We start from the raw sequence: 24,472 nt of genomic DNA, 5'->3' as shown, positions 1-24,472 counted from the left end.
AATTAAAAAAAAAAACAACCCCCCCCCCCCCCCCCCCCCTTCTTCCTTAGTTTCTTTTGTGCATAAATAGCTCTAATAGATTTATTTATTTTTTAAAATTTTCTACTTATATATGCAAAAATATTTATATTTTATTTTTTTTCCTTTTCTTTTTAATCCTTTTTCTATAAGTTAGTTATGGCCTCAAGGGGAGGGGGAAGGGGAGATTCAAACTAGTGGACCTCCATTCCATGAGGCTTCATCCTGTCCTGAACCGAATGTGCTTCTCTTGGGGTTCATTTTTTATTTTATTTTGCTTTGTGTATGTGTGTGTATAGCAAAAAGCAAAAGATAATAAGAAAGTTGTATCTAGTGCCCAAAAATCTCACTTTTGTGAGGTTTGGGGAAGGTGATTGATAGGTTGTTTCTTACCCCCCAAATTTTTTTGAGAGGTTGATTTTTGAAATCAGGCTGACTTATACTGCTTTGGGTGGAAGGCACTTACTCATCATACCAAGACAGCTGTATACTGTGGTGCTTTATATTGATTAAAACATCATTTATCCCCAGATGGTTTATTTCATGTTTGATTTGTACATTGTGATTGAAACATTAGGAAACACAAAGTACATAAGATCTGCAAGAAGGTATACAACTCTAGCCCTACTAACTTGGTCCAACTGTTTTGAGAGCAACTTGGCCTGGTCAATTTTCATTCTTAGTGTTTGTTTGGGATAGGTTATTTTTAAAAATTGGGTACGTTTCCAGAAGTGACCTTTAATAAGCTGTACCCAGAAGAAAGTGGGGATTTAAAATGCTGTACCTAAACAAGCAGGTAAAATAAGCTGGCCAAATTAACCACAACCATGTATTTAGTGAATTTGGGTTTGGGTTTTGGGCAAAGTGCCAAACATATAGCATTTATGGTTGAGTTCACCTTCTACCTGAATGTTCTTGCTATATTAGTGTTCCTATTGAAGGCTCCAATAAATTTCTAAAGAGTTTTTTAATTTCTTTAGCCTTGAGAAGATGTAATATTAATATATAACAAAGTAGATTAGAATGATAACAAAATATTCTACTAATATTAACTTTTGTGGAGTAAAAATCCTTTTGTTACTTTAATGATGATGCGTCATATTTCACTTGCAGGATTGGAAGTGTATTATCTCCATGCTCTTAGATGAGAATCCATTGATTGAGCTTACTGATGATGATGCAACAAACTTGGTACGGCTTCTGTGTGCTTCTGTCAAAAAGGCAGTTGGAGAGAGGATTGTACCTGCTACTGATAATCGCAAGCAGTATTACACTAAAGCTCAAAAAGTGTGTAATTCCTCAATTATGCAATTTGTTCTTGTTTTTCTTAAATACTGATATGTTTTGTTTGGATGAGGAATTTTACTTAAAAGTAATTTGAGAATTTCTATTATTTGTTTCCCTTGTTTGGGTTAGAAAAATAGTGTTATTAAAATTTTTTAAGATAAAGATGTTTGAACTGGGGATTTTCAAGCGTCCAAATCCCGAGTTCAATTTCTAATGAATGGTGTCAAATGTAAATAATGTTACTATTATATAACCACCATTATATTTTTCAAATTATCACTACCATCATTATCACTGTTGCTGCCACTGCCATTCACCACCAACACTGTGACATCATACTGCCTCAATCATCAACCTAGTGCCACCACTACCACCATAATCATTGTAACTACTAATAATACTCTAAAATTTTTCTTTGTTTATTTTAATATACTCATCAAATTAAGGAAATTTATTTGATGGTATTGAGAAATTCCGTGCAATTTAAATTTTGGGCCCTATCATTATGGACATTCTAAGAGATTTTCAAATTGTTCATCCAAACAACCTTAAGTTACCATGTAAACTTTATTGACAGTGTCAGTTCTGAAGATGTCTGTTAAGGATCCATAGCCTACCCCAAACTTTTGGGAATAAAGTTCTCTTTGCTGTTGCATTGTCAGTTCTGATGACATTTTTGTGTTTATAGGAGAAAACGAGAGGTTTTTGATATGGAATATTATTTATTTATTTTTGGCATGATCGGATGTTATTAAGTTATCTTCATTGGTTTGCTTTTAGAAGTTAAGAAGAATGATTACTCAGTTGATTATGAACAACTATGTATTTTGGGTTGTTTGTTTATTCTGATTGTCAGGAAGTATTTGAAAACAACAGAAGGGATGTCACTGTTGCCATGATGAAGAACTATCCATTGCTCTTGCGCAAATTCATGGCAGACAAACGGAAAGCACCGTCATTAGTTGAGATTATTTTGCATACTAACCTTGAGCTTTATTCCTTGAAGAGGCAGGAGCAGGTGGGTCACAGAATTACTTGTGTCTGCAGGCTAATTTATATTTTTAACAACTTAAATTCATATTAAATGCTTTCCTGCTTTGCCATTCAGAATTTTAGAAGTGTCCTTCAGCTTATAAAAGAGGCTTTTTTTAAGCATGGTGAGAAGGAGGCACTGAGATCCTGTGTGAAGGCTATAAACTTTTGTTCCACTGAGAGTCAAGGGGAGCTGCAGGATTTTGCCCGTAGTGAATTAAAAGAACTTGAAGATGGACTTATTGCTAAGCTTAAAGCTGCAATCAAAGAAGTTGTGGTATGTTTCAACCATAATCTTTCCTTTTCCTTGATTGTGGGCCACTTGGATATAATGTAACATGTTTTAGCCCTGCAGGATGGTGGTGATGAGTATTCTCTTCTTGTAAATTTGAAAAGGTTGTATGAGCTACAATTGTCAAGGGCTGTGCCAATTGAGAGTTTATATGAAGAAATTGTCATGGTCCTCAGTAGTTTTAGAAATATGGAAGATGAGGTGTGTCAAATGTAACTTGCTAATTAATCAGACATTTCTTTCTCCTACTCTCTTTGTTGCATGCATTTATATTGATCTGCTGCTCATGCTGGTTCAGGTTGTCAGTTTTCTTCTTCTGAACATGTATTTGCATTTGGCGTGGTGTCTGCACTCCATTGTAAATAGTGAAACTGTGACTGAAGCATCTTTATCTTCACTACTATCTAAACGCAACACGTTTTTTGAGCAACTTGATTACTTTCTTAACAACTTTTCTGAAGTGGAGGAAATGAGTAAACATGGAAATCAACTAGCTTGCAGGGTGAGCATTTTTGCTTTAATTTATCAAATTTCAACAAGAAGCACAAATTTGAATTTTTTTTTTTTTTTTTCGAATGCCTTAATTTTGATCTAATAAAATCTATTCTCTGTCCAAGGTTTGTACTATACTGGCCGAAGCATGGTTTTTGTTCAGAAAGACGAATTATACTTCAACAAAGCTGGAAAGATTAGGATATTGTCCAGATGCACCTATTGTTCAAAAGTTCTGGAAACTTTGTGAACAACAGCTCAATATTTCAGGTAATTTAATATTTTTGTACCTTTTTATTTCTAAAAGTATGGTATTTTAGTTAGGATAAACGATGATGGCGTGCCACCATTAAGAATGGCAAAGCATCTTCCATTTTACTTATTTTTGGTTGGATTATCATTTTTCTATTCAAATATGTCTACAAACCATGAAGGTGAAAATCTTTTACATTTAGCTTGAATTTGTAGGGCCAAATGATTAATATCTTTGGTTATATATTTGAACAGTAGATAACATTACATCTAGAAATCAAAAAGACACTTTTTGGTACTTGTAGTCTACTACCTTTTGTTCATATTTGGGGGTCTAGAACCAACATTGGTCATGAACTTCATAATTCAAGATGGCTACTTATGTCATGCTGTACTTGCTTGGATTTCCATCTAGAATCTATAGTTATCTTCCTTAATGTTTCTTTCAGATGAGACAGAAGATGAAGATGTGAATAAAGAGTATATTGAGGAGACAAATAGAGATGCAGTCATGATTGCTGCTGCAAAGTTGGTTGCTGGCGATGCAGTTCCGAAGGTGAACATATCTCTGTTGTTTGTTTAAAGTATGATTTTTTTGTTACTCTTCTTGACATTAAACCTGTTGGGAATTCTTCTTTGCAAGGACATGAATATGCTTGTTATCTGTTTGATCCTGAAAGCCAGTTTTTAATGCAGGAGTATCTTGGTCCAGAGATTATTTCTCATTTCGTAATGCATGGAACAGGTGTGGCAGAGATTGTTAAGCATCTGATCACTGTGCTAAAGAAAAAAGATGCTGACCTTTCCAATATCTTCTTAGAAGCCCTGAAAAGGGTGAGCCTCATGACTGTGCGGTTGAGAAATTTCATTTAGTCAAAGATGCTGACTTAAGTACGAATTTACAGATGGGCTTAATTTACTTGGTGCTTGTCTGGGTACTTTCTTGTGTCTTCAAATGTTATTGCATAAACTAAATGATATCATATCCTGAAAAGAAAAAGTAAATGATATACACACAGCAGAGACAAAAAGAGAAAAAAAAAAATTGTCTGTCTTATGGTTTTTCTAAATTTGCTTTTCTTTCTGTTGCTTAAATTCTTCTTTCCATGCCTTAGCTTTACAGATTTTACTTCTGCTTTCTGTTTTTCAATGGAAGTTCTTATTGCTAGTTAAGGTAAATTATGAGGCTTTACCTGGTGCCACAAGACCCTTTGGACTTCATGCCTTGGGAATATATACTACATTAGGGAAGTTATAGGATGCATCTGATCACTGTGTCTTGGGAGTTTTTAGGTTAGGGAAAGTACAAAGTTCCTTCCTTTAGTTTCTGTAGTGTATGCTTTTGTTTATTTATTTTAAGTGCTATATAAGCTTTCCTATTCTGGATCTGTGCAGGCCTACTGTCGGCATATTGTAGAACTTTCCAAAAGTGATGAGGAACCCTTGACTAGCAAGTCTTTTATAGAATGTAAAGATCTTGCTACTCGGCTTTCTGGAACTTTCATGGGTGCTGCTCGGAACAAGCATAGGTCAGACATCTTAAAAATGGTCAAGGATGGTATTGATTATGCTTTTGTAGATGCTCCAAAGCAGTTGTCATTCTTGGAAGGCGCTGTGCTCCATTTTGTATCAAAACTTCCTACACCTGATGTGCTTGACATGTAAGGAATAAGGATTTCTTCTTTTCTATTTAAAATGTTGGCATTGTGAATATTTCCCACTTAAACTTCCATTATGGTTCATGTTAACACTAATTGCTTTGCAAATAGTGTAAAGGATGTTCAAAATCGTACGGAGAATGTAAATACAGACGAAGATCCAAGTGGCTGGCGCCCCTATTACACATTTGTTGACAGCTTACGTGAGAAGTATGCAAAGAATGAAGGTTTGCAAGGTACTACTGTGCTTTTTTTACTAGTTTTTGATGCTTCCCCCTGGATCTGAAGTGGGCAAGTTATTGCTATTGGACATTTTCGCTTCATTCATAGTCACTATTCCAAAACCTTTCCTCTTGGTTACATAGTAACCAATTAAGCTAGTTTCTTATTTATCACTAATGTTTGTTTTACTTGCCTCCTCTCTCTCTCTCTCACACACACACACACACACACACACACACACACACACACACAAGCGGCGCATACACAGAATTCTGTTAGATAAATGTTTCATTGGCTGGCCATTTTATAGTGCAGTTGAAAGTCTTTTGTATTTGGACTGTGTTACTTATTTTCGAATTGTTAGTGTGCTAATAAATCCCAGTCATAAATTTCTCTGGTTTCATGTACATATTATTTAATTGTGGACTCTTGATTGTAATGTGAGGACTAATATGGTCAATCATATGCAGATGAGAAAGAAGGGGTATCTGTCAGGCGCAGGGGTCGTCCTCGTAAGCGGCGTAATATAGAGGGAAAGAGACTTTTTGATGAGCACAATTCAAGTGAAGACGAGGATTCTATCAGTGCTTATGACCAAGAAGACGCTCAAGATGAAGAAGAGAAGCAAGATGAAGAGGAAGAGGAAGATGCCCCTTTGATAAATTCAATTAGGTCATCCAAGTTGAGGTCACTGAGGCTTTCAAGAGAGGAAAACAAAGGCCAGACAAGGACAGGAGATTCAGAAAGAGCTGCAGATAATTTAGCTGCATCAAGAACATCAGGTATGAAGTAAAATATACCCTGCCAAATGTGGTATCATCTCATCTCTGATTGAAGAAGTTACCGAAGATGGACGTTTTTTCATTGGACCCAGTCATAAACTTTTTTTCTTGTGACATCAGCCTAATTGGACAACTTAGAAGAAAAAAAAAAAAAAAGTCCTTGGATTTTTTTCAATTGGAATGGTTAAATTGCCTTATCCATCTGTCACTTCCAACAATCTTTTTAGATTCGATTACAAGTCATCTTGTATTGTTTCTGCACTGGGAAATATTTCCTTGATAATATCTGTAGATAATATTTTGTTCATATGCATTTATTCTGTGTTTGACTATTTTATCTTTTCATTGTGCAGGGGCCTCCAGCTAGTGACTAAAAAATTGCACGTTTGTATATGTAGGACAGCACTACCTTAGGTACAAGTTTGTAGAGAAACAGGTTGTGAAGCAGTACTATTTTTTCAATTTTCAGTTTAGAGGATGTTTAGTATCCTTAGGCTTTTTTTTTTTTTGGTAAGGGGGGAAGATGGGGATGGGAATTAGCCTTGCCCAGTGAGGAAATTTGTAACAGTACAAAGATCCTCTTGTTTAATGCCATATCTTAATTTGGGTTGCCTCCATCTACTTCCTTTAATAACTGAGTTATATTTTTGAAGTATCGATAATCAATATAACTGTTCAAAGACAAGCGAATGTTATAAAATCAATCTCTGATTAGAGTTGGCCTGTTGAAAAGCTTAAACTTCCAGGAAAAGAAGATTAAATCATGATCCCATGTCTGTGAAGCGTTGGTTCTCGAAACAAGAAAAAGTTTCATGGATCTGGAATATGGAACCTCTCTTTTTATGGTGTTCATCAAATCAACAGCACATGCTGCAGGCTTGGATCCTTTTTTTTTTTCTCCTACTCTCGTCGATTGTTCAAGAGATAATTAAAGAAAGATCTCTGAAGCAGGTCCTGCCCAAGTACCCATTTTTAAAGAATCACAATTGTCTATTTAAACATGCCTGATGAACAACTTATGCATCATATGCAAGAAGGCCCAATTGTCTATTTTATTTGCATTTTTAAGATCATTGAATTTTTTAAATGTTAATATCTTGAATAAAATTGAAGGATTTAAATAAGAAGGGATTCTTCCCCTATGATAAATGATAGACATTACAGGATTGGTTTGCCTAAATATATCAAAATTTACTTATTGTCTTTGAAATTTGGTTCAAGTGTTGTAATTTCTTCCTTGAAAATTTTCCAAGGAGTCACTTTCTGTTAATATACTTTAAACTTAAAAGGAGTATTCAACAAATAGAATATTGACACGACCAAAAGAAAAAAAAAAAAAAAAAGATGAGGTGGACACGACAAAAAAAAGAAAAAAGAAAGATGAGGTGGCTTAGAAGGCTAGAACAAGTTCAACAGTAGATGAACGAAATTTACCAGAGGAAAATCTCATTGGAATTGAAACTAATATTGAAAAATGTTATGTCAACAACATTTTCACTAATAAATCTTAAGTGGCAGGTTGTTATTGTTGGGGCAAAAAGTAATCTCATTGGTAGGTTTAAATTTGAATTAATAACAACTAATCACCTATGATTTGTTAAGAAAATATTGTGAACATAACACTTCTCAATATTTATTGGTTGAAATGCAACCACATATCAATATAATCCAAACTATAAGCAAAAATAAACACCAAAATGGAACCAGTTAGTAATATCTTGACTTGAAGTTAAAATGCAATCTAACATCAATGTTATAAGTTTTAAATTTTATTTTTTTGGGTTCAAATGATTATGTGATAAATACATCTTTTTTGTAACGTCTTATGTCTATTGTTAATCTCATATTTTCATCTATCACAATTTACTCTCAAAAGAAGAAGAAGAAGAAATCTTATTTCTTTCTTGGATTTTACTTAATTTCCATTTTTTTGGAAAAAATTTTATCGAAAATTGAAAAAGTAATGACAGCTTTTTCAATTTCCGAGAAAATGTTTCCAAAATTAATCGGACCCTTCTTTTTTTTTTTTTTTTTAAATATATTTTTTATAAAACATATGAAAAAAAAAAAAAAAAAACTTTATAAAAGGAAGGAAGGATAATGTAAATAGGCTAGAGAGACAAATTATAATTTACTACAATTACTTATTTTATTTTATTTTTGAGAAATAAGCACAGAAAAAGTTAATAAGGTCAATTAAGTTGTTATTCATATATTCCATAAAAAAATTTGTTGTAATTTAGTGCAACCATTTAGCAATTAAAATTCCCTTAAAGAAATAGCAATTAAATTGGATATTAACAGTGTGGTGCAGTATGTTAAGAAAACTACACCTCTATATATATATTAGTATATAATCTATACATGTGCACAGTATAATTAAAATAATCACAATTATACATATATAAGTTTAAATTATACCCGAATGTAAGGGTTACATATTTTTTTAACTCATAGATGAGTTTTATTCTCTTTTTCACTTTTCTAATTTGAAAAAGATTCTGTTTTGGGTGATAATTAATAAATGAGGTTTTGTAAATGACTTTCTCTGGAGAGGAAAAAAATGATTCCTGATCACAACACTACACTCTACACTTGCTTCAGCAACGTAAGTCCTTGACCTTGAGGTGAGTTTTTTTTTATCTTCTGGTTTCAATATTTTGAGGATAATGGGTCCTTTTATATACTATATTAATATATTATTACAAATTCAAAAGAGAGTTTTATATATGCATTTACCTTTTTACCCCTTCCTGCATGCGCGGCAAATACAGAGCCAAACGGTGACGTATCAATTCTCAGCCTAAAACCCCACAACCAACACGATAAACATAACACATATTCGGTGTTCCTTGTCTAAAACCCTAAACTTCCAAAATTTAGAGCTTTCACTTTGCACAACCTCCTTCCATGGCGGAACCAAATTCAACCTTCAAACCCATCAAACCGAAGCTCAAACCCAAACCCAAAACCCCAAACCAAACCCCAGAATCAAAGTACTGGTCCTCCTTCAAAAACCACCAAATCCCAGACCTCATCTCCTCCATCACTTCCCTCACTTTCTCTCCTTCGCCTCCTCACCCCTTCGCCGCTACTCACTCCACTTCACTCAAAATCTTCAATCCCCAAACCCTCTCTCCTTCCTCCACCATCTCCTCCTTCTCCGACGTTGTTTCCTCCGCCTCGTTCCGCTGTGACGGCCTCTTGATCGCCGCGTCTGACCTCTCGGGTCTAATCCAAGTGTTCGATGTCAAAACGCGGACCCCACTTCGTAAACTCAGGTCCCACACACGCCCGGTACGTTTTCTTAAATACCCACTTCATGATAAGCTCCATTTGGTCTCTGGTGGCGATGATGCTGTTGTTAAGTACTGGGATGTTGCTTCTGAGACTCCACTTTTAGAGCTTTTGGGTCATAAGGACTACGTGCGTTGTGGTGATTTTTCACCTGTTAGTCATGAAATGTGTGTCACTGGGTCTTATGATCATACGGTTAAGCTTTGGGATGTGAGAGTGACTGGTTCGAAAACAGTTATGGAGGTTAACCATGGAAAACCAGTTGAAAGTGTGGTTTTTTTGCCATCCGGGGGGTTAGTTGCTACTGCAGGTGGGAATTCGGTTAAGATCTGGGATTTTATTGGAGGTGGGAAGATGGTTTATTCGATGGAGGGTCATACCAAGACGGTTACTTCAGTTTGTGTAGGGAGAGTTGGGAAGGAGAATGTTGAGGAAGGGAGGGAGCATAGGGTTTTGAGCGTGGGATTGGATGGGTATATGAAGGTGTTTGATTATGGGAGGATGAAGGTCACACATTCTATGAGGTTCCCTGCACCACTTATGTCAATTGGGTTTTCACCAGATTGTGGGGTGAGAGTGATTGGGAGTTCGAATGGGGTAATGTATGTTGGGAAGAGAAAAACGAAGGAGGAGAATGTGGATACTGGTTTGAGAAGCTTTTGGAGTTTAGGTGTGGAGGAGGAGAGAAGGGTTATGAGGCCTTCATATTTTCGGTATTTTCATAGAGGGCAGGGTGATAAGCCTAAGGAGGGGGATTATTTGGTTATGAGGCCAAAGAAGGTAAAGTTGGCAGAGCATGATAAGTTGTTGAAGAAGTTTAGGCACAAGGAGGCACTGGTGTCAGTGTTGGGCAATAAGAATCCGGAGAATGTGGTGGCGGTGATGGAGGAATTGGTGGCAAGGAGGAAATTGTTGAAGTGTGTTGAGAATCTGGATAATGAGGAGCTTGGGTTGCTGTTGATGTTCTTACAAAAGTATTCTACAGTGCCAAGATTCTCAGGTTTGTTGATGGGATTGACGAAGAAGGTTCTTGAAATGCGGGTTGAAGATATCAGAGGTTCTGAGGCCTTGAAGGGTCAAATTAGAAACCTTAAGCGGTCTGTTGAGGAGGAGATACGGATACAACATTCTTTGCAAGAGCTACAGGGTATCATTTCTCCTTTATTGAGGATTGCTGGAAGGGGATGAACCTTTATTGCCTTTTTGGTTTTTTATGAGGTAGTTGTATTATTTGATTACCTGCTTGCAGCTTTCTTGTCATGACAATTGATGTTATGAAATTTTGTTTGTGTTATTATTCATTTTGTTTTGTAATTTTTTGAGGAACTATAGTTACTCAATGAGATATATCATATTATCATATCAAGCTTTTTTATTTTTTATTTTTATTTTATCCCAATGAGGTTTTTATATGCCTCTTTTGTTGTGTTGTTCTGTGTTCTTAGAATAGACATACATGAGATGTGTTATGTTGGTTTGGTATGGTGTTTATATTATATCATTAAAGGTCAGCTTTTGTAACTGTAGTTTGGTAATGCCATTACCTGTTTAGTATTTGAGCTGTCGATAGGAAATTCTAACGTATATTGATGGACTAAGTAGGTTGAATTTTTTGAAATTTTGGGGTCTTCCAAATGTATTCCAGGATTAAATTTGAAATTTATGTTCCATTTATATGAATTCCACATACACTCTCACACAAACCTGGATGTAGTATTGTTAAACTGGGTTTAAATATCTAATTGCTGTTTGCTCTTATTTATCTGTCATTTACATGGTTTATGGAGCTTTTAGAAGATTAAAGGATAGATGCATGAATGCATTTACATCGACTCAAAAATCACCATGAGACATCAGGTTAAGTTAGTGCCTAGACAACATTGAAATTGGAGGTTGAAGAATACAGCAAACTCTTGTTGTTTTTGACATGTTAGTGATAGGAAATAACATTGGCCATTTCCACCTAAATGGCTGTAATGGTAGGCATTCACTTTACGATGACTTGGCTTATTTGGGCACCTAGCTTCTTTTAGTAATGTGACCTCTCCACCCTTTTTTAAATAGAGAACAGTAAATTTAAACATATATTCTCATTAATGTTGGATACTATAGTACAGTGACTCTCTAAATCTTACCTGAGGAGCTCAATTTCTGCAAATGCACTATTCTGTCATTCAGTACATGAATCGGCAATAACAAGTAGTTATCCTCTTCCAACAAATTTAAAAGCTGGAAGTACCTTGGAAGATTCCAACATATAGTCTCATTATGCTTGGTGGATACTATGGTATAGTGACTCTTTAAACCTTACCTACAAAGTTGTCTTCTGCTTATATTGAAAAAATAAGATGGTTTTATTGGTGAGGAGCTTGACTTCTGCAAATGCCCTATTCTGGCATTCAGTAAGGTGATAACAACAGTTTTCTTTTTCCAAAAAATTTAAAAGCAGGAAGTGCCTATTCTTAGATTTATCACTTATCAAAGCAGTAATTCTTATTCCTACCCAAGTGAAAATGTCTCCTTTAGAATTTTTTTATTTTTTATAGGTATCTCCTTTAGAATTTCTGTAAATATACCTTTCTCTATCTTGATGTTGAAGCTCTTTGGTGTGGTTTTGTGATGTTCTTATGTTTCTATTAACTAAGTTTGATTGGATTTTACATATAATTTGGCAGTCTGTCCTGGAATCATAGTCTGTGATACATTTTATTTATTCTGATTTGGGATTAAACCTCTGAAGAAAGAATCTTGTATAGGATTGAATTTTGAGGGTGCAGTGTAACATTTCAAAAACTAACTAATGAGATCAACTAAGAAGCCACAAACAGTCAAATTTATATAGATTATAGAATTTTTTTTTACAACATTTGCCAATCATACTATTCTTCTCTATATACTATATAGTATATACATTCGTATTGACTATAAAATGTTAAGACAAAAGCTGCAAATGACAGGTCATTTTAAATTATTTTTTGCTGTGCTGCAAGTTGTGTTATAACCCTCAGAGTTCATCACTAAGCTATAAGTCGTACAGTTTTTATTACCTGTGTTGTTTAGCATAAACTCAGAAGTCATCAGGTCATTAATTTGTTTAAAATTCTGTTAAAGATGACTGGTTTTCCGTTTTAGAGTTTGTTACATTTCAGTTTTGGTTTCCCGCCTTTTCTTTTTGATGTGTGTCTGTATAAGTATAAATACTAAAGGTCATTTCAGTAATCAAGTGAGGAATGCATTTTACAATTTCTCATATAGAAAATAATTCTCTGTTTTTCATTTACCTTTCCATATTTTGCTTCTAGAACTCTGCTCTGCTCTGTTTTCTTTTCAGTAAATAGATTACTTGTTTATCATTCATTTTTTAAAACAAAAGAGAAAGGACTGAAAGTCTGAAGTTGAGACAATTACTATTTAGTAAACTAAAAAATACCAAGTAATCTTGGTCTGCAGCAACATTAATTACACGGTAGTGCCACGGTTTAGAAGAGTGACAAGACACTCATAACCAATCACATGAGGTGTTACATATTCCCAATTTCCCATCTGCTTCTAGTTGTGGTTCACCTCTATGGGATTTAAAAACTTGGTAATGACCAAAGAAATACAGCTTGTTTGGAGATTGGATCTAGTCATAGTGACGAAGGCTGCGAGTTTAGAAGAGAGTTAAGGTTGATAGGATGTATTACCTTTGAACTATGAGCACATCAATCATTAGTGAGCTATATGTAGCTTTAAGACTCTACCAATAAGGATTGAGATCCCGTGCAATACTCTAGGTATTGCACGGGGTGCAATAATTTCAATCTCAGCCATTACTTTAATCTAACAGATATAAATATGACACATCATAGAGCCACGTCATTGATCCACGTGACACCACTTTCACCCATTTCTTTACTCTTTTCTCTACACCCTTCAGCTTCCTCAAATTTCAAAAAACTCTCTCTCCCTCTCTCTCTTCCATCAGATCTTTCTCTAGGACTCCATGGTTCAATCTCCATGGCTACAGCTAGCAGCCACCATGTTCCGCTCCACCAATTCCAGTGGTGGTTCCAGTAAATTTCCTATGTCTCTCTAATCGGTACTTATGAATAATAATGTATATACTCAAGGAATAATCAACTCAGCTTATGTATTTTTGGAATATGCTTTGATTATGTATCTGAAACACAGATCAATCTAACTAATGAAATACTGTAAGTTTTGTGTTTCTACTTTTGTAAATGTTGAAAAAAAAAGTAAGGAGAAGGCATCTGAAACTTAAGATAGAAAGGGGCTGAATTATGAACTTCAATTCTAATTGGGCATTTCTATGTTATACAAATATGGTATTTACTTATACAATAAAGCAGAAATTGGATTTAGATTTAGGCACAATTGAGCTTATGAACAAGAGTTTGTTTTATGCATTTTTTCCTCATTTATTGTGGCCAAAGGTTATATGGATTAATAACTATATATCTCTTGTTTTCTTGTTAACAGGATAAAATATTAGCCTTTGCTGCCCAAAAGTTCAATATATCTTGCCAGAAAATGTTTTGAAGCATTCCATGATTTATATTGTTTTTGTGAGTTAAAAGATAGAAAACTTGTACTGATATGTTGAAAGAATTTGTAAGACAATCAGACGAAACAGAGAAACACAACTCAAGAAAGAGCGTAGCAGCTAAGACACATTACATAACAGTGTTGTAGAAAGAAAAGCTTGACATAAAAACTGCTAAGAATATGAAGTGTTGGTACTCTGCCAGGAAAATAGTAGCTCTATCAAAGATGGTCTTCGGTTGTAACTGAATTTTTTCAAAGTAGAACTTGTTACAAGCATTCCATGATGTATTGAAGCCATATCTTGTTGTCAATAGGCTAATTTTCATTATCATTGAAACATTGAATGTATTTTCTAATTTTGACTCTTAAGGTAGTTTCATTGTTCATTTACAAAAACTTTTACAAGGATTTAGAGTACAAACCAAGAAGAATGTAATAAAATTTAGTTTTTATTTTATTTTATTTTTTATATTGGTTTTACTTCTAAAATGTAATTGATCGTGTTCCTTTATATTTCTAATTTCTTGTAATGTTTCAAATTGAACAATTTTGATGTTGCCAATTCAGTCATGAATTGATGCAAGAGTTTGATCCAATAATGAACAAAACTTTATTGAAATGTATACTTTAATTACGAGGCTATTAGAACAAGAGCCCTAATTAAATACACAGTCATGGGCAATGATTTATTTCCCTCAATAGAAACCTAAAACTTGCATTCACAAATTCTGTAAGGATGCAAGTTGAAGCCAAAGTGTAATGAATAAGATAATACCCAAGCAAAATACTTGAATCATACAAGTGGCTGCTAAAGGGAAATGTTGAAGTTTATGTATCCAAAAGAAAAATATATTTCTACAATACTTCTTAATGGTAGTGCTTATGTGAGAACATGTGTCCACTAACCTAAAGGTAAACTTGCTTTCTTATCATGACAATAGATGTTATGCAATTTTGTTTGTGTTTCTATTTATTTTGTTTTGTAATTTTTTGAGAAACTATAGTTACTCGATGAGATATATCATATCAAGATTGTCCTGAACCCAGTGAAGCTTTTGTATGCTTCTTTTATTGTGTTGTTCTAGGTTCTCAGAATACATATACATATACGCGTTATGATTTTCGGTTTTTTATGAGATAGTTGTATTATTTGATTACCTGCTTGCAGCTTTCTTGTCATGACAATTGATGTTATGAAATTTTGCTTGTGTTATTATTCAATTCGTTTTGTAATTTTAGATGCTATGAGATGGTTTTTATCCAACTTGGGATAAGATCCTGTCCCATTTATATCTCTAATGTCCTCCATTTTTTGTATTTAAGAGAAACAAATCATAAGAATATTTTCTATCAAAAAAAAAAAAAAAATCATAAAAATATTCTAAAAAATTACTAAAGGTGGTAACTTGTAGGTTTTCATACATTTTTTCTTATTATTATTGTAAGTAATTGGCAAGAACACGGTAAGGTTACTAATGTCAGTGCCCAATGTGTAGAAAATCTCATTATGAGAGGACTACAAAAATGACAAGCCCTTTGTCTGTCATTGTCTTAGTTATTTGAACTAGCACATTCTGTCCATCATGACCCAACAATGTTAATCCACCCTCAATGATAGGCTATATCGTTGATATCTATGATCAAATCAAGACTATATATAAGTTAACATTCAAAGGAAATTGTTCTCAAACAATATATCATTTCAGCTTCACATGAGGACAAGTTGAAAGAAAAAAGCGTTTGTATACCCTTAGGATCCACATGAATAAAACCTATGATAGGCTTAGTTCAATTTCAGAATGCTTGTTTTGTCTATAACGGGCTTCAATACTATAATGAGCAAGAAACACTGGGGGTCATTTGTGTATTGACTACCAGTTAACTTGAGATGTTTGGTTTGGATCAGACTTGATTATCCGAGTGGAGAATTTGGAGCCAAGAGGCCCAAGATCCATAAAAGTCTGGATTTGTTGTTGTTGGCCTGAGAAGGAATTGCTTAACCAAGGCACATATAGATGACTTTTTGTGGTTTTTCTAGCTACTTTAAGGTCCATCTGGAAATAAAGAAGCAAAGCTACTAGGGAAGGTGAAGCTAATACTGCAGTCAATATGCTAATTTATAAAACTCTTTGGTTTCTGAGAGCAAGCATGGTGGGACAGCAGATGCAAGAGAGAGAAATGTATTTGCCTCTAAACAAAGATGCATGTCTTGGTTGGTAGCTCATTATACTTGTGGACGGCTTTTAGGGACGAAGTGGTAAATGGAAAGGAGCAAGTTTTGTTGGCAAAAACAGAAAAGGCAAGATCAGGGCAGCTAAGAGAAAAATAGAGATAGAGATATGAAATATGGGTTAGAGGTTTGAGTGATGAGAAATGAGTTTTGAGTTTTGCCTAAACCAAACAGCCTTATAATTACTGCAACGAAAGTCTTATATAAGCATTAGTATCTATCCTTCTGTTTCTCTTACTGTAGACTCCTACACAATCACATGATGTGTTACATATTCGTATCTGCTTCTAATTATGATTCACCTCAATTTGTTTAAAAACTTGTTAAAGCTTAAAGGAGCACTGGATCAAGTTCTAGCAACAAAGGCTGCTAGTCTAAACGAGAAACAAAAGTTGAAAGGACTAAGTGCCCGTTTGGTTCCACTTTTTCAGCCCAAAACGGGCGTTTTCAAAAAAGCTGAGTCCAGTTCTGCGTTTGGTAAGTTCAAAACGCAACTTTTATAAAAAAGTTGCGTTTTGAACTTTTAGAAAAAACTGAGGAAAAACGCGGAATGGCTTATGGACCCTCAGGAGTCCATAAATGAAAACGCGCTCTGCGCGTTTTGTATTATTACCGTTGCAATATGGAAAATACCGAAATACCCATCACCAATAAACTTAGCCCTTTTCTCTTCTCCGCTCCTCTGTTACAGACCAACACCGGTCAAGAAAGTATCAACCAAATACAAACAGAGCACCACCCAACAATCACCGGTCTACCACCACAACCCATTTCAACATTTGATAATCCAAACACAAAATCAAACCAATTTTACACAATTTTACAAAGGAACCCAATAATGAAATCATAACCAAAAAAAAAAAAAAACCGAGCTGACCCATTTCCGCCGCATGTCGTTGGCAGTGAGGAAGAGATCAAGCAACGGTGGAGAGGAAGACAGGCAGCGGTGAAGGCAGAGATCAAGCACCGATCTGACCCATTCCTCCCTTTTAGATTTTCCCTCTATCTTCGTTTGATGAGAATCATGCAGACAAAGAGCTAAGAAAAAAAAAAAAGAGGAAGAATCATGCAGACGAAGAGCTAAGAAGAAAAAAAAAAAAAAAAAAAAGAGGAAGAATCATGCAGACGAAGAGCTAAGAAGAAAAAAAAAAAAAAAAAAAAGAGGAAGAAGGAGAGCTCTCTGGGACGTTCTGGAACTTGGAGAAGTGATATGGTAAAAGAAAGGAAAGAAGGAAATAAAGGAAAAGAGTGGGTACGTGTGTGGACTAGAAAAAAAGAGGGAAAAAAAAAAGAAAAAAAAGAAGAAAATGCGGTAAGTGAGTGGAGGAGAAAAAAAATGAAAAAGAAGGAAATGTTATCACAATATTTTCACAATAAATATTAAGTAGTAGGTTATTATTAACTAACACTTGTGAGAAAAAATAATTTTTTTAGAAAGAGAAAAAAATAATTTTAATAGTACGTTCAAATTAAAATCAGTATCAATTTTTATCACAATATTTTTACAATACTTTCACAATAAATATTAAGTGGTAGGTTATTATTAGCTAATATTGGTAAGAAAAAAATAATTTTTTTAGAAAGAGAAAAATTGATTTAAGTATGATGAAGTAATTGATTTAAGTATGAAACAAAATCACATAAAAAAAAAAAGGTATGAAATAAATTCCCTTATATATACATTGTCCTTTTTGGTCATTTACCCCTCAAAAAGCTACTTTTATAAGTGCTAGCCAAACACTCAGTTTTTTCATTATGCACTTTTTAACAGTTTTTACCAAACACTCAGTTTTTTGAAACTCCACTTTTTCATTATGCACTTTTACAAAACTCCACTTTTTCATTATGCACTTTTTCAAAAAGCTGAACCAAACTCACCTAATTACCTTTGAACTATGAGCACATCAATCATTCAGGAGCTACACGTGGTTTTAAAACCATTGAGATCACTATTTGTCAACCTCAGATTTTGACATCTCACTGATGATCATTTAATCTGTTGTGTTGTAGAAGAACTGTAAAGTGAGAGGCATATGTAGCAACCGAATTAGTCCAAATTACAAGCTCATTGGTGTCTTTTCAAGTCCACTGTATCAAAGAAAATTTACTTTAGTTCAAAAACAATTTTAGCCTAAAATCTATTGTAAAGATAACATTTAACAAATGATTTAAAGCTTTTTAGTCGAGAGTGACCTGAAATTTAATAAATTAAGTTGCACCTAGAGAAAAAATAGTGATAACCATCAAAGATTTTAAGTAATACAGCAAGTTGTGGTGTCTAATAAAAAGAACAGCCAATGCAGCTGTTAACTGGGTTACAAGTTCAGAAAAAAGGATGTGTGCGCTCTTATGCAATTGGAAACATTTGCACACTCACAGTTTATCTAGTTCACATTATCTCTAAAGCAGAAACAGAGAATGTTTGAATCCTTTCACAATTACTAAACAAATTAACATGGAGTATCAATTTATTACAGAAGATCATCCCACTCAGCCAAAGAGAAGAACACATGTTCATAAATCATAACACAACAAAGTTCATTTAAAAGCAAATCAGAACCAAAAGAGCTAAGAATTACACAGAAACACATTTGAGAGCCAAGATCTAGTTGCGGGTCCACGCGGACCATGCCACACAATTATTTCTTGAGTTGGCTTTGGCTTGATGACGTATCCTATATCAAACCAACAACAAAATTATTATTTTTAAATATATCAAACCAACAAAGAAAAGCAAACCAATGAAAACAAATTAATAGGAAGAATAATTAAAATGGATATAGGCATGTATGTTCGGGGTTTGACTTACAGAGGAAGAGTCATACGATTCTTGGGTACTGCGGGGTGGTGTAAAGGGTACCAAAAGAAAAAGGAAAAAGAGATTAGAAAGAAAGCGAGGAGGTGGAGAAATGGATAACCAACAAATTGAATCGTTTCAAATAAAACAAAGATGTAAAGTGAATAGAGAGATTCATACCCATTCAATGAAAGGTTCAAGGACCATCTTCATATCATGATTGTCCCATTCCAGCAATTCCCACCTTTCTTTCTTTATATAGATTTGTAATGAAGAAGGCGGAGAAGATAGTTCTCCATCAATAAGGTGCAGAGAAAGAGGTAATCTCTTAAGCTTCGGACACTCAAATATGTCAATAGAATCGAGAGAATCACAAAGTATTACATTACTTCTACTGCATATGGTCTTCAGCTTCGGTAAATACTCTAATGTCAAATTCCTCAATTGGGGGAATATTTCCACAATTTCTTTTGCTTCTTCTTCAACTTCATCATCAGATGCTTCAGCCCCACCTAGGATTTCCTCTAATTGTTTACAGTCACAGACCCTAATCTGTTCCAGGTTGTCCAGCAGCAACCCAGGCGGGAAGAGCTTCTTTATATTCGGACAAAATTCTATTGAAAATTGTTTGAGGCGGGAAAAGGTGCCGAGGGAGACGACCGGTGCTGGTGCGACTTTCTCTTCTCTAAACAGTCCCTTTAAATTATTCAATTCGTAGAGATCTAGAATCTCAAGGCTTTGAAGAGAAAAGATGTCAAAAGAAGAATGAATGTATTCTATTTCTTCACACCCCTTAAACCAAACACTCTTTTTCCAGTAGTCCGAAGACAAACCGCATTTTTGACCTTCGCTAATTATTAGGGCAAGAACGTCTTTTGGGAGTAGACATATATTGCAGTCACTTAAAATTACACTTTCGCCCAACTCGGCAACACCCAGCTGGCTAGCTGGCTTTTTTTTATTCACGGCATATATGTAATGGCCAGGTCCTCCCTCCTCTAAGGATTCAACATATGTATTGAAGCCTTTAACGCCATCAAATTCACCTTCAAACCACTCTAATTTCTTCAACCTTACCACCTCCTCTCCATTAACTTCTAAACCCCAAAAAGGCAATTTGAGGACTTGGAGTTGACAGAGTTTGGGTAAAATCCCTGGTGGCATCTTCTCTTGATTCGTTTTAATACTATAAACATTAAGGTATCTCAAATTGACCAACATTTCCAAACCATGAGGTATTTCTTCCAGTGATTCTGCCGAAAGATCCAAACTCCTTAATTCTGTAAGCTTTGCTAATGAAGGAACACGCCTAATAAGAAAACTATCAATAAGTCTTAATGAAGTAAGATGCTTCAAGTGCACAAAAAATGAATCCGGGATGATGTTTGCATATCCTCGTAGAAGCAAGGTCGAAAGCTTAGGACATTTTGGTGACACATAAGAAAATTTTGAACCACGTTTGCACATCAAAGAAACCTTTTCAACATCATTTCCCCATTCTTCTTCATTTGGAACATCTTCTAATACCAAGAACTTAGCACCTGCAATCTGGAGGGCCATGTCTCTTATTAGATCATGCATCTTCACAAAACGCCTTTTTTCTAAAATATCTTTGATTTCAAAATCTTTAGACCCACCTTCTAATAAGCAGGCATTTTCAAGCTTATTCAACAAAGTATGCCCCTGATCCAACTCTTCTTGCCTACTCTTCATGTTTTCTATTACTTTCCCACCAATCAAATGCTCTATCAACTCATCTCTGTAAATCTCATAGTCTTCAGGGTATAGTGCACAACACAAGAGACAATCTTGAAGTTTCTTATCTTTTAAGCGTTCATAACTGAATTGAAGGCTCTTAAATACTGGAGCATCTACATGTGCCGACCCTTTTGTTGATGTCCTCAACTCATTCAATGTGTTCCTCCACTCAAAAACATCAACTACATTTTTTAAACTTCCTGCTATTGTGATGATTGCAAGAGGCAAACGAGCACATTGTTTGACAACGCCTTCCACAACATCTTCTGGAATATTTGAAACATCACAGCCCACTGTTTTCAAGAACAAATCATGCGACTCTTTTATCGAAAGAAGCTCCACTTTAATAGTTTTACAATTCATTCCATCACAAACTTTAGCATCTCGAGTTGTCAATACCAATTTGCACCCATTTTCTGAAGTAGGCTCCGGGATCCCTATATTCTCCAGTGGAAATGCACTCCACAAATCATCTAGAATTAGCACCCACTTCTTCATTTCTTTCAATGCTGCATACAGCTTGCCTGCCCTTGTTGTTTCATCCTCAGACTTTAAAGGATTTGGATCCAACTTGCTGGCAATGTCATTTTGTAGTTTGATAACATCGAATGCCTTTGATACAGTAACCCAAATTACATGATTGAACTTTTCTTTCTCTTTTAACAGGCGATTATTGATGTGTTTCGTGATAGTCGTTTTACCAACCCCTCCCATACCATAAACACCAATCATTCCACAATCTTCATCTAACAAGTGTTTCCAAATATTTTCCATTGTTATTTCAGCTGTACTCTCTCCCACTAATGCCCCAGTTGGCAATTCATCTCCATAGCTTACAGGTGGATCAATTACTAAACTTTCACCGAAACCACAACTTTGATCAATTAATTCTGCCACTTCTTGTATCTTCTTACAAGAAAATTTTCCTACATGCATACGTGAGAAATACTTCCCTCTTTCAGCCTCTTGTTCAATGTTTTGTATATCCGCATTAATCGTTTCTACCTTTTGGAGCCAAAATTTAACTTCTCTTTTTAGTTTCTTTCTTGGAAGAAGTTCTGCCCTTATTTTTAATTCAATGTCCGACTTTTTGCATTCTAAATCGTCTCGTTTTCTCTTGAGATTTTTCATATGTTCATCAACGCTTCTGTGATACTTGTAATATTCACTAATCGGAGCCAATATCGTTTTTCCAAGATCAAGAATTGCACCTAACATCTCCATTAGCAAGTCCCTGTTTATTGTCAATTTGTATACATATGGACAACAAACATTTTGTCCATGTATACAATGAGATAAGGAAAGAAAGCATTTTAGTTCCCTAATTTTGATTTGTTAAAAATAAATAGCCTAAGTGTTGATAGGGCACATAAAGAGTCATACAAGTAGTATTGATTGTATTTTACTTTTATTTTAAAACATAAAATCTACAACGCAAAATAGAAAGGGAAAGATGAAGAATGAAAGAAACAAAATAATAGAAATCAAAGATATATCTAAACGGATCCAAGGATTGTTGATCATTACTCCCATACCCACCACCCTAACCAAAACCACTTCACTACCCCTCTCTCCTGGCTCTTAAGCCCATTGCGTATGGTATGGGAGAGTTGTTATTGAAAAATTTCAAATTTCACATATTGATATGCATTTGTAGCCACTATAAGTTATTGAAAAATCTTAAATTAGTGTGGCCAGAAAGTGGGAGGAGTTCCTATCTCATTGCTCAAATTGAAATCTCCTAAATCAAATTCACAGGAGATATAAATTTAGAAGGAGCCAAAATGTATGTAAAAAAGTGTTATAAGTTTTGTCTTTCCACTCCTTCCTTCCCCATTTCCTCTGTCTTCTGTCTATATTATCTTAAAAAAAAAAAAAAAAAGACCAGAACACTTTATAACTTGATATTACTTCTTGTTTTAGGAAGAACTGACTTTTCAATATGTTAAGAATAAATTGTCATACATTTTAATAACAATTTATTGTTACATCATTTAAAAAAATTGTTATTCATTAATTATAAAATGAGATTTTGAATAATCAAACACACATATATATTAAATTTGTTAGTGAACCCTTCATAATTTTTATATATGCATTTCAATATCAGGACAAGAAGTATGAGATCAGAAACTGGTTAGCATTTAAAAATAAATAAATAAAAACTCATCCCAATTTATATGCACGAGCAATATCAGTGGGATGAGTTCTAGAAGACAAACTATTGGGAAATCAAATGAGACTAGAAAGAAGCAGCAGTATACCTGGACTATAGAAATGCCAATAAAATTGGCTTCAGTACCACTATCTCTTCAAAGATTCTGATTACAGTGGAAAAATAAGCCTTGAAGTAACCTCAAGAAGATAACCAAGATCAAGAAATTTCCTATCTAAATGCAATCTTTTTTTTCCCCTTTTTGTTTTGTAAAGAGAGAAGTTAGATTCAGAGTTGAAGACTCAATAAGTGAAGCTAAAGGTATTCAATGGGAAACTTGTTTTCCTGATGACTGAAGCAAATGGGAAATTGGCAAGTAAGTCAAGAGAAACTTCGTAGAACATGCTAAGAAAACACTAGCGAACTTTCAACTTTCGATTTCTCTTTCTTCCTTTCACTTTAAATTCTGTCCGTAGATCATTATTGGGTAATGCTTTTGATTTGTTTGTTTGACTTTCGGCTCTCTTTTCTTATAAAAAATTAAATAAATAACTTTCCGTTCTCTTTTTCTTTCTGTCAACTTCGACTTTATTGACTGTCGTGTCCAAAAGTTTAAGGGCTGTGGGGCAGGTTTTCGATTCTAAAAAATAAAATAAAAATTCAGCACATATGGAATGGGAATTGCAAATTTGCAAGCATTGTTGTTGAACATCTGTTAAGAAAGCATTACAATAAACATGAAAGAAAGTTCATCGATTGAGTTAGTATCAGGAACAGAGTGTTCCAGTTTGGACAGCAAAAATAAATAGTTTGGTATCCTAATCCTAAAAAATCTCTTTGGATTGAGGGTGTGTTCCATCACCAACCAAAAACTCACAAAACACACCCTCTGCCTCTATCAAGCTCCACCGGTCCATTTTGACTCGTTCTCGAACCTATACCACCACTAAAACTTCTTTGATCCATTTAGCCAAAAAAGTCCTCTAGCCAAAGTTTTTAAGAAAAATTATTTTTGACATTAATAATCGTTTTGATTGCAAGTTATAAAGGAGCTTCTTGAGTTTGGGAAGTATTCTCTTGTAAAGATACATTTTTAACTTTTCAAATTAACCGTTTGTTTTGGCCAAGTATGTTTGCCAGAACTTCAAGCCCATATGGAGGAGGGGAGGCTGCAGATTTTGAGGATGTCAAGGTGAATGCTTTAATAGAGCATTCAATTATGGAGGAGGGAGGCTACAGATTTTGTAATTGCCTTATAAGCTTATAGTGTTTCTTAAAATGTTGATGGTGAATGCTTTGCGTACTATGATTGAATAATCAAAATAAAATCTATGTGTTAGTACTCTGGATCTTCTCTGAAATGAGGAAGAAACACTGGATAATTTCTTTGTGTGTGTGTGTGTGTTTAGGGGGGTGGGGGATGGGTTGAAGTTAAACAAGTGTAACTCTAACCAATGTTACATTCAAGATGATCAAAATTCAATAATTATGTTATTAATTAATTATTTAAATTTAAGTTTTTATAATTTAAAATAATTTATAAAATATGAGTTTATGGATCGCATGGCAAATAATATTGGAATTGACATGAAAATTGACATGCATGTTAAGCATTTATAAAACGTGTGATTCAACGGTAGGATTTTTAAAAT

At 34.5% G+C, this 24,472-nt stretch overlaps 3 protein-coding genes across 6 annotated transcripts in view; 2 read left to right on the top strand and 1 right to left on the bottom strand.

Moving 5' to 3' along the window:
- The window catches only part of LOC115971681 (probable disease resistance protein At1g62630), a 56,233-nt gene extending 32,994 nt beyond the window's left edge, over nucleotides 1-23,239 (bottom strand). For 2 of the 4 annotated variants that reach the window (XM_031091693.1, XM_031091694.1), the window contains exons 1-2: nucleotides 22,930-23,239; nucleotides 19,088-21,899 (exon numbers count right to left, since the gene is read on the bottom strand). In XM_031091693.1, coding sequence (XP_030947553.1) covers nucleotides 19,088-21,889 — 2,802 coding nt within the window. In that variant the 5' untranslated portion in view covers nucleotides 21,890-21,899; nucleotides 22,930-23,239. Of the gene's footprint in view, nucleotides 1-18,384; nucleotides 18,786-18,919; nucleotides 18,948-19,087; nucleotides 21,900-22,929 lie in introns of those variants that run through there. The other 2 variants (XM_031091692.1, XM_031091691.1) reach the window with 2 other exon arrangements.
- Nucleotides 1,100-6,669, top strand: LOC115971685 (sister-chromatid cohesion protein 3-like). The gene is made up of 12 exons (XM_031091697.1): nucleotides 1,100-1,305; nucleotides 2,162-2,323; nucleotides 2,414-2,614; nucleotides 2,693-2,830; nucleotides 2,928-3,131; nucleotides 3,247-3,391; nucleotides 3,823-3,929; nucleotides 4,070-4,207; nucleotides 4,769-5,034; nucleotides 5,143-5,267; nucleotides 5,724-6,035; nucleotides 6,389-6,669. Exons 1-12 carry the CDS (start codon nucleotides 1,153-1,155, stop codon nucleotides 6,400-6,402), a joined length of 1,965 nt encoding a protein of 654 aa, XP_030947557.1. The 5' UTR covers nucleotides 1,100-1,152; the 3' UTR covers nucleotides 6,403-6,669.
- Nucleotides 8,861-14,249, top strand: LOC115971687 (protein SLOW WALKER 1-like). Its single transcript, XM_031091698.1, has 2 exons — nucleotides 8,861-10,550; nucleotides 13,815-14,249. Exon 1 carries the CDS (start codon nucleotides 8,946-8,948, stop codon nucleotides 10,518-10,520), a length of 1,575 nt encoding a protein of 524 aa, XP_030947558.1. The 5' UTR covers nucleotides 8,861-8,945; the 3' UTR covers nucleotides 10,521-10,550; nucleotides 13,815-14,249.
- Nucleotides 23,240-24,472: the final 1,233 nt, after the last annotated feature.

This window comes from Quercus lobata, chromosome 12 (genome assembly GCF_001633185.2).
Source record: "Quercus lobata isolate SW786 chromosome 12, ValleyOak3.0 Primary Assembly, whole genome shotgun sequence".
Taxonomy (NCBI): domain Eukaryota; kingdom Viridiplantae; phylum Streptophyta; class Magnoliopsida; order Fagales; family Fagaceae; genus Quercus; species Quercus lobata.
The sequence above is the reverse complement of the archived record's forward strand: the minus strand, read 5'-3'. Positions and strand labels throughout refer to the sequence as shown.

Coding starts and splice junctions, on each gene's coding strand:
- LOC115971685 (XM_031091697.1), top strand. CDS start 1,153: ATGCTCTTAGATGAGAATCCATTGATTGAGCTTACTGATGATGATGCA. Junction 2,324..2,413: donor CCTTGAAGAGGCAGGAGCAG/GTGGGTCACAGA, acceptor TTTGCCATTCAG/AATTTTAGAAGTGTCCTTCA. Junction 3,392..3,822: donor ACAACAGCTCAATATTTCAG/GTAATTTAATAT, acceptor TGTTTCTTTCAG/ATGAGACAGAAGATGAAGAT.
- LOC115971687 (XM_031091698.1), top strand. CDS start 8,946: ATGGCGGAACCAAATTCAACCTTCAAACCCATCAAACCGAAGCTCAAA.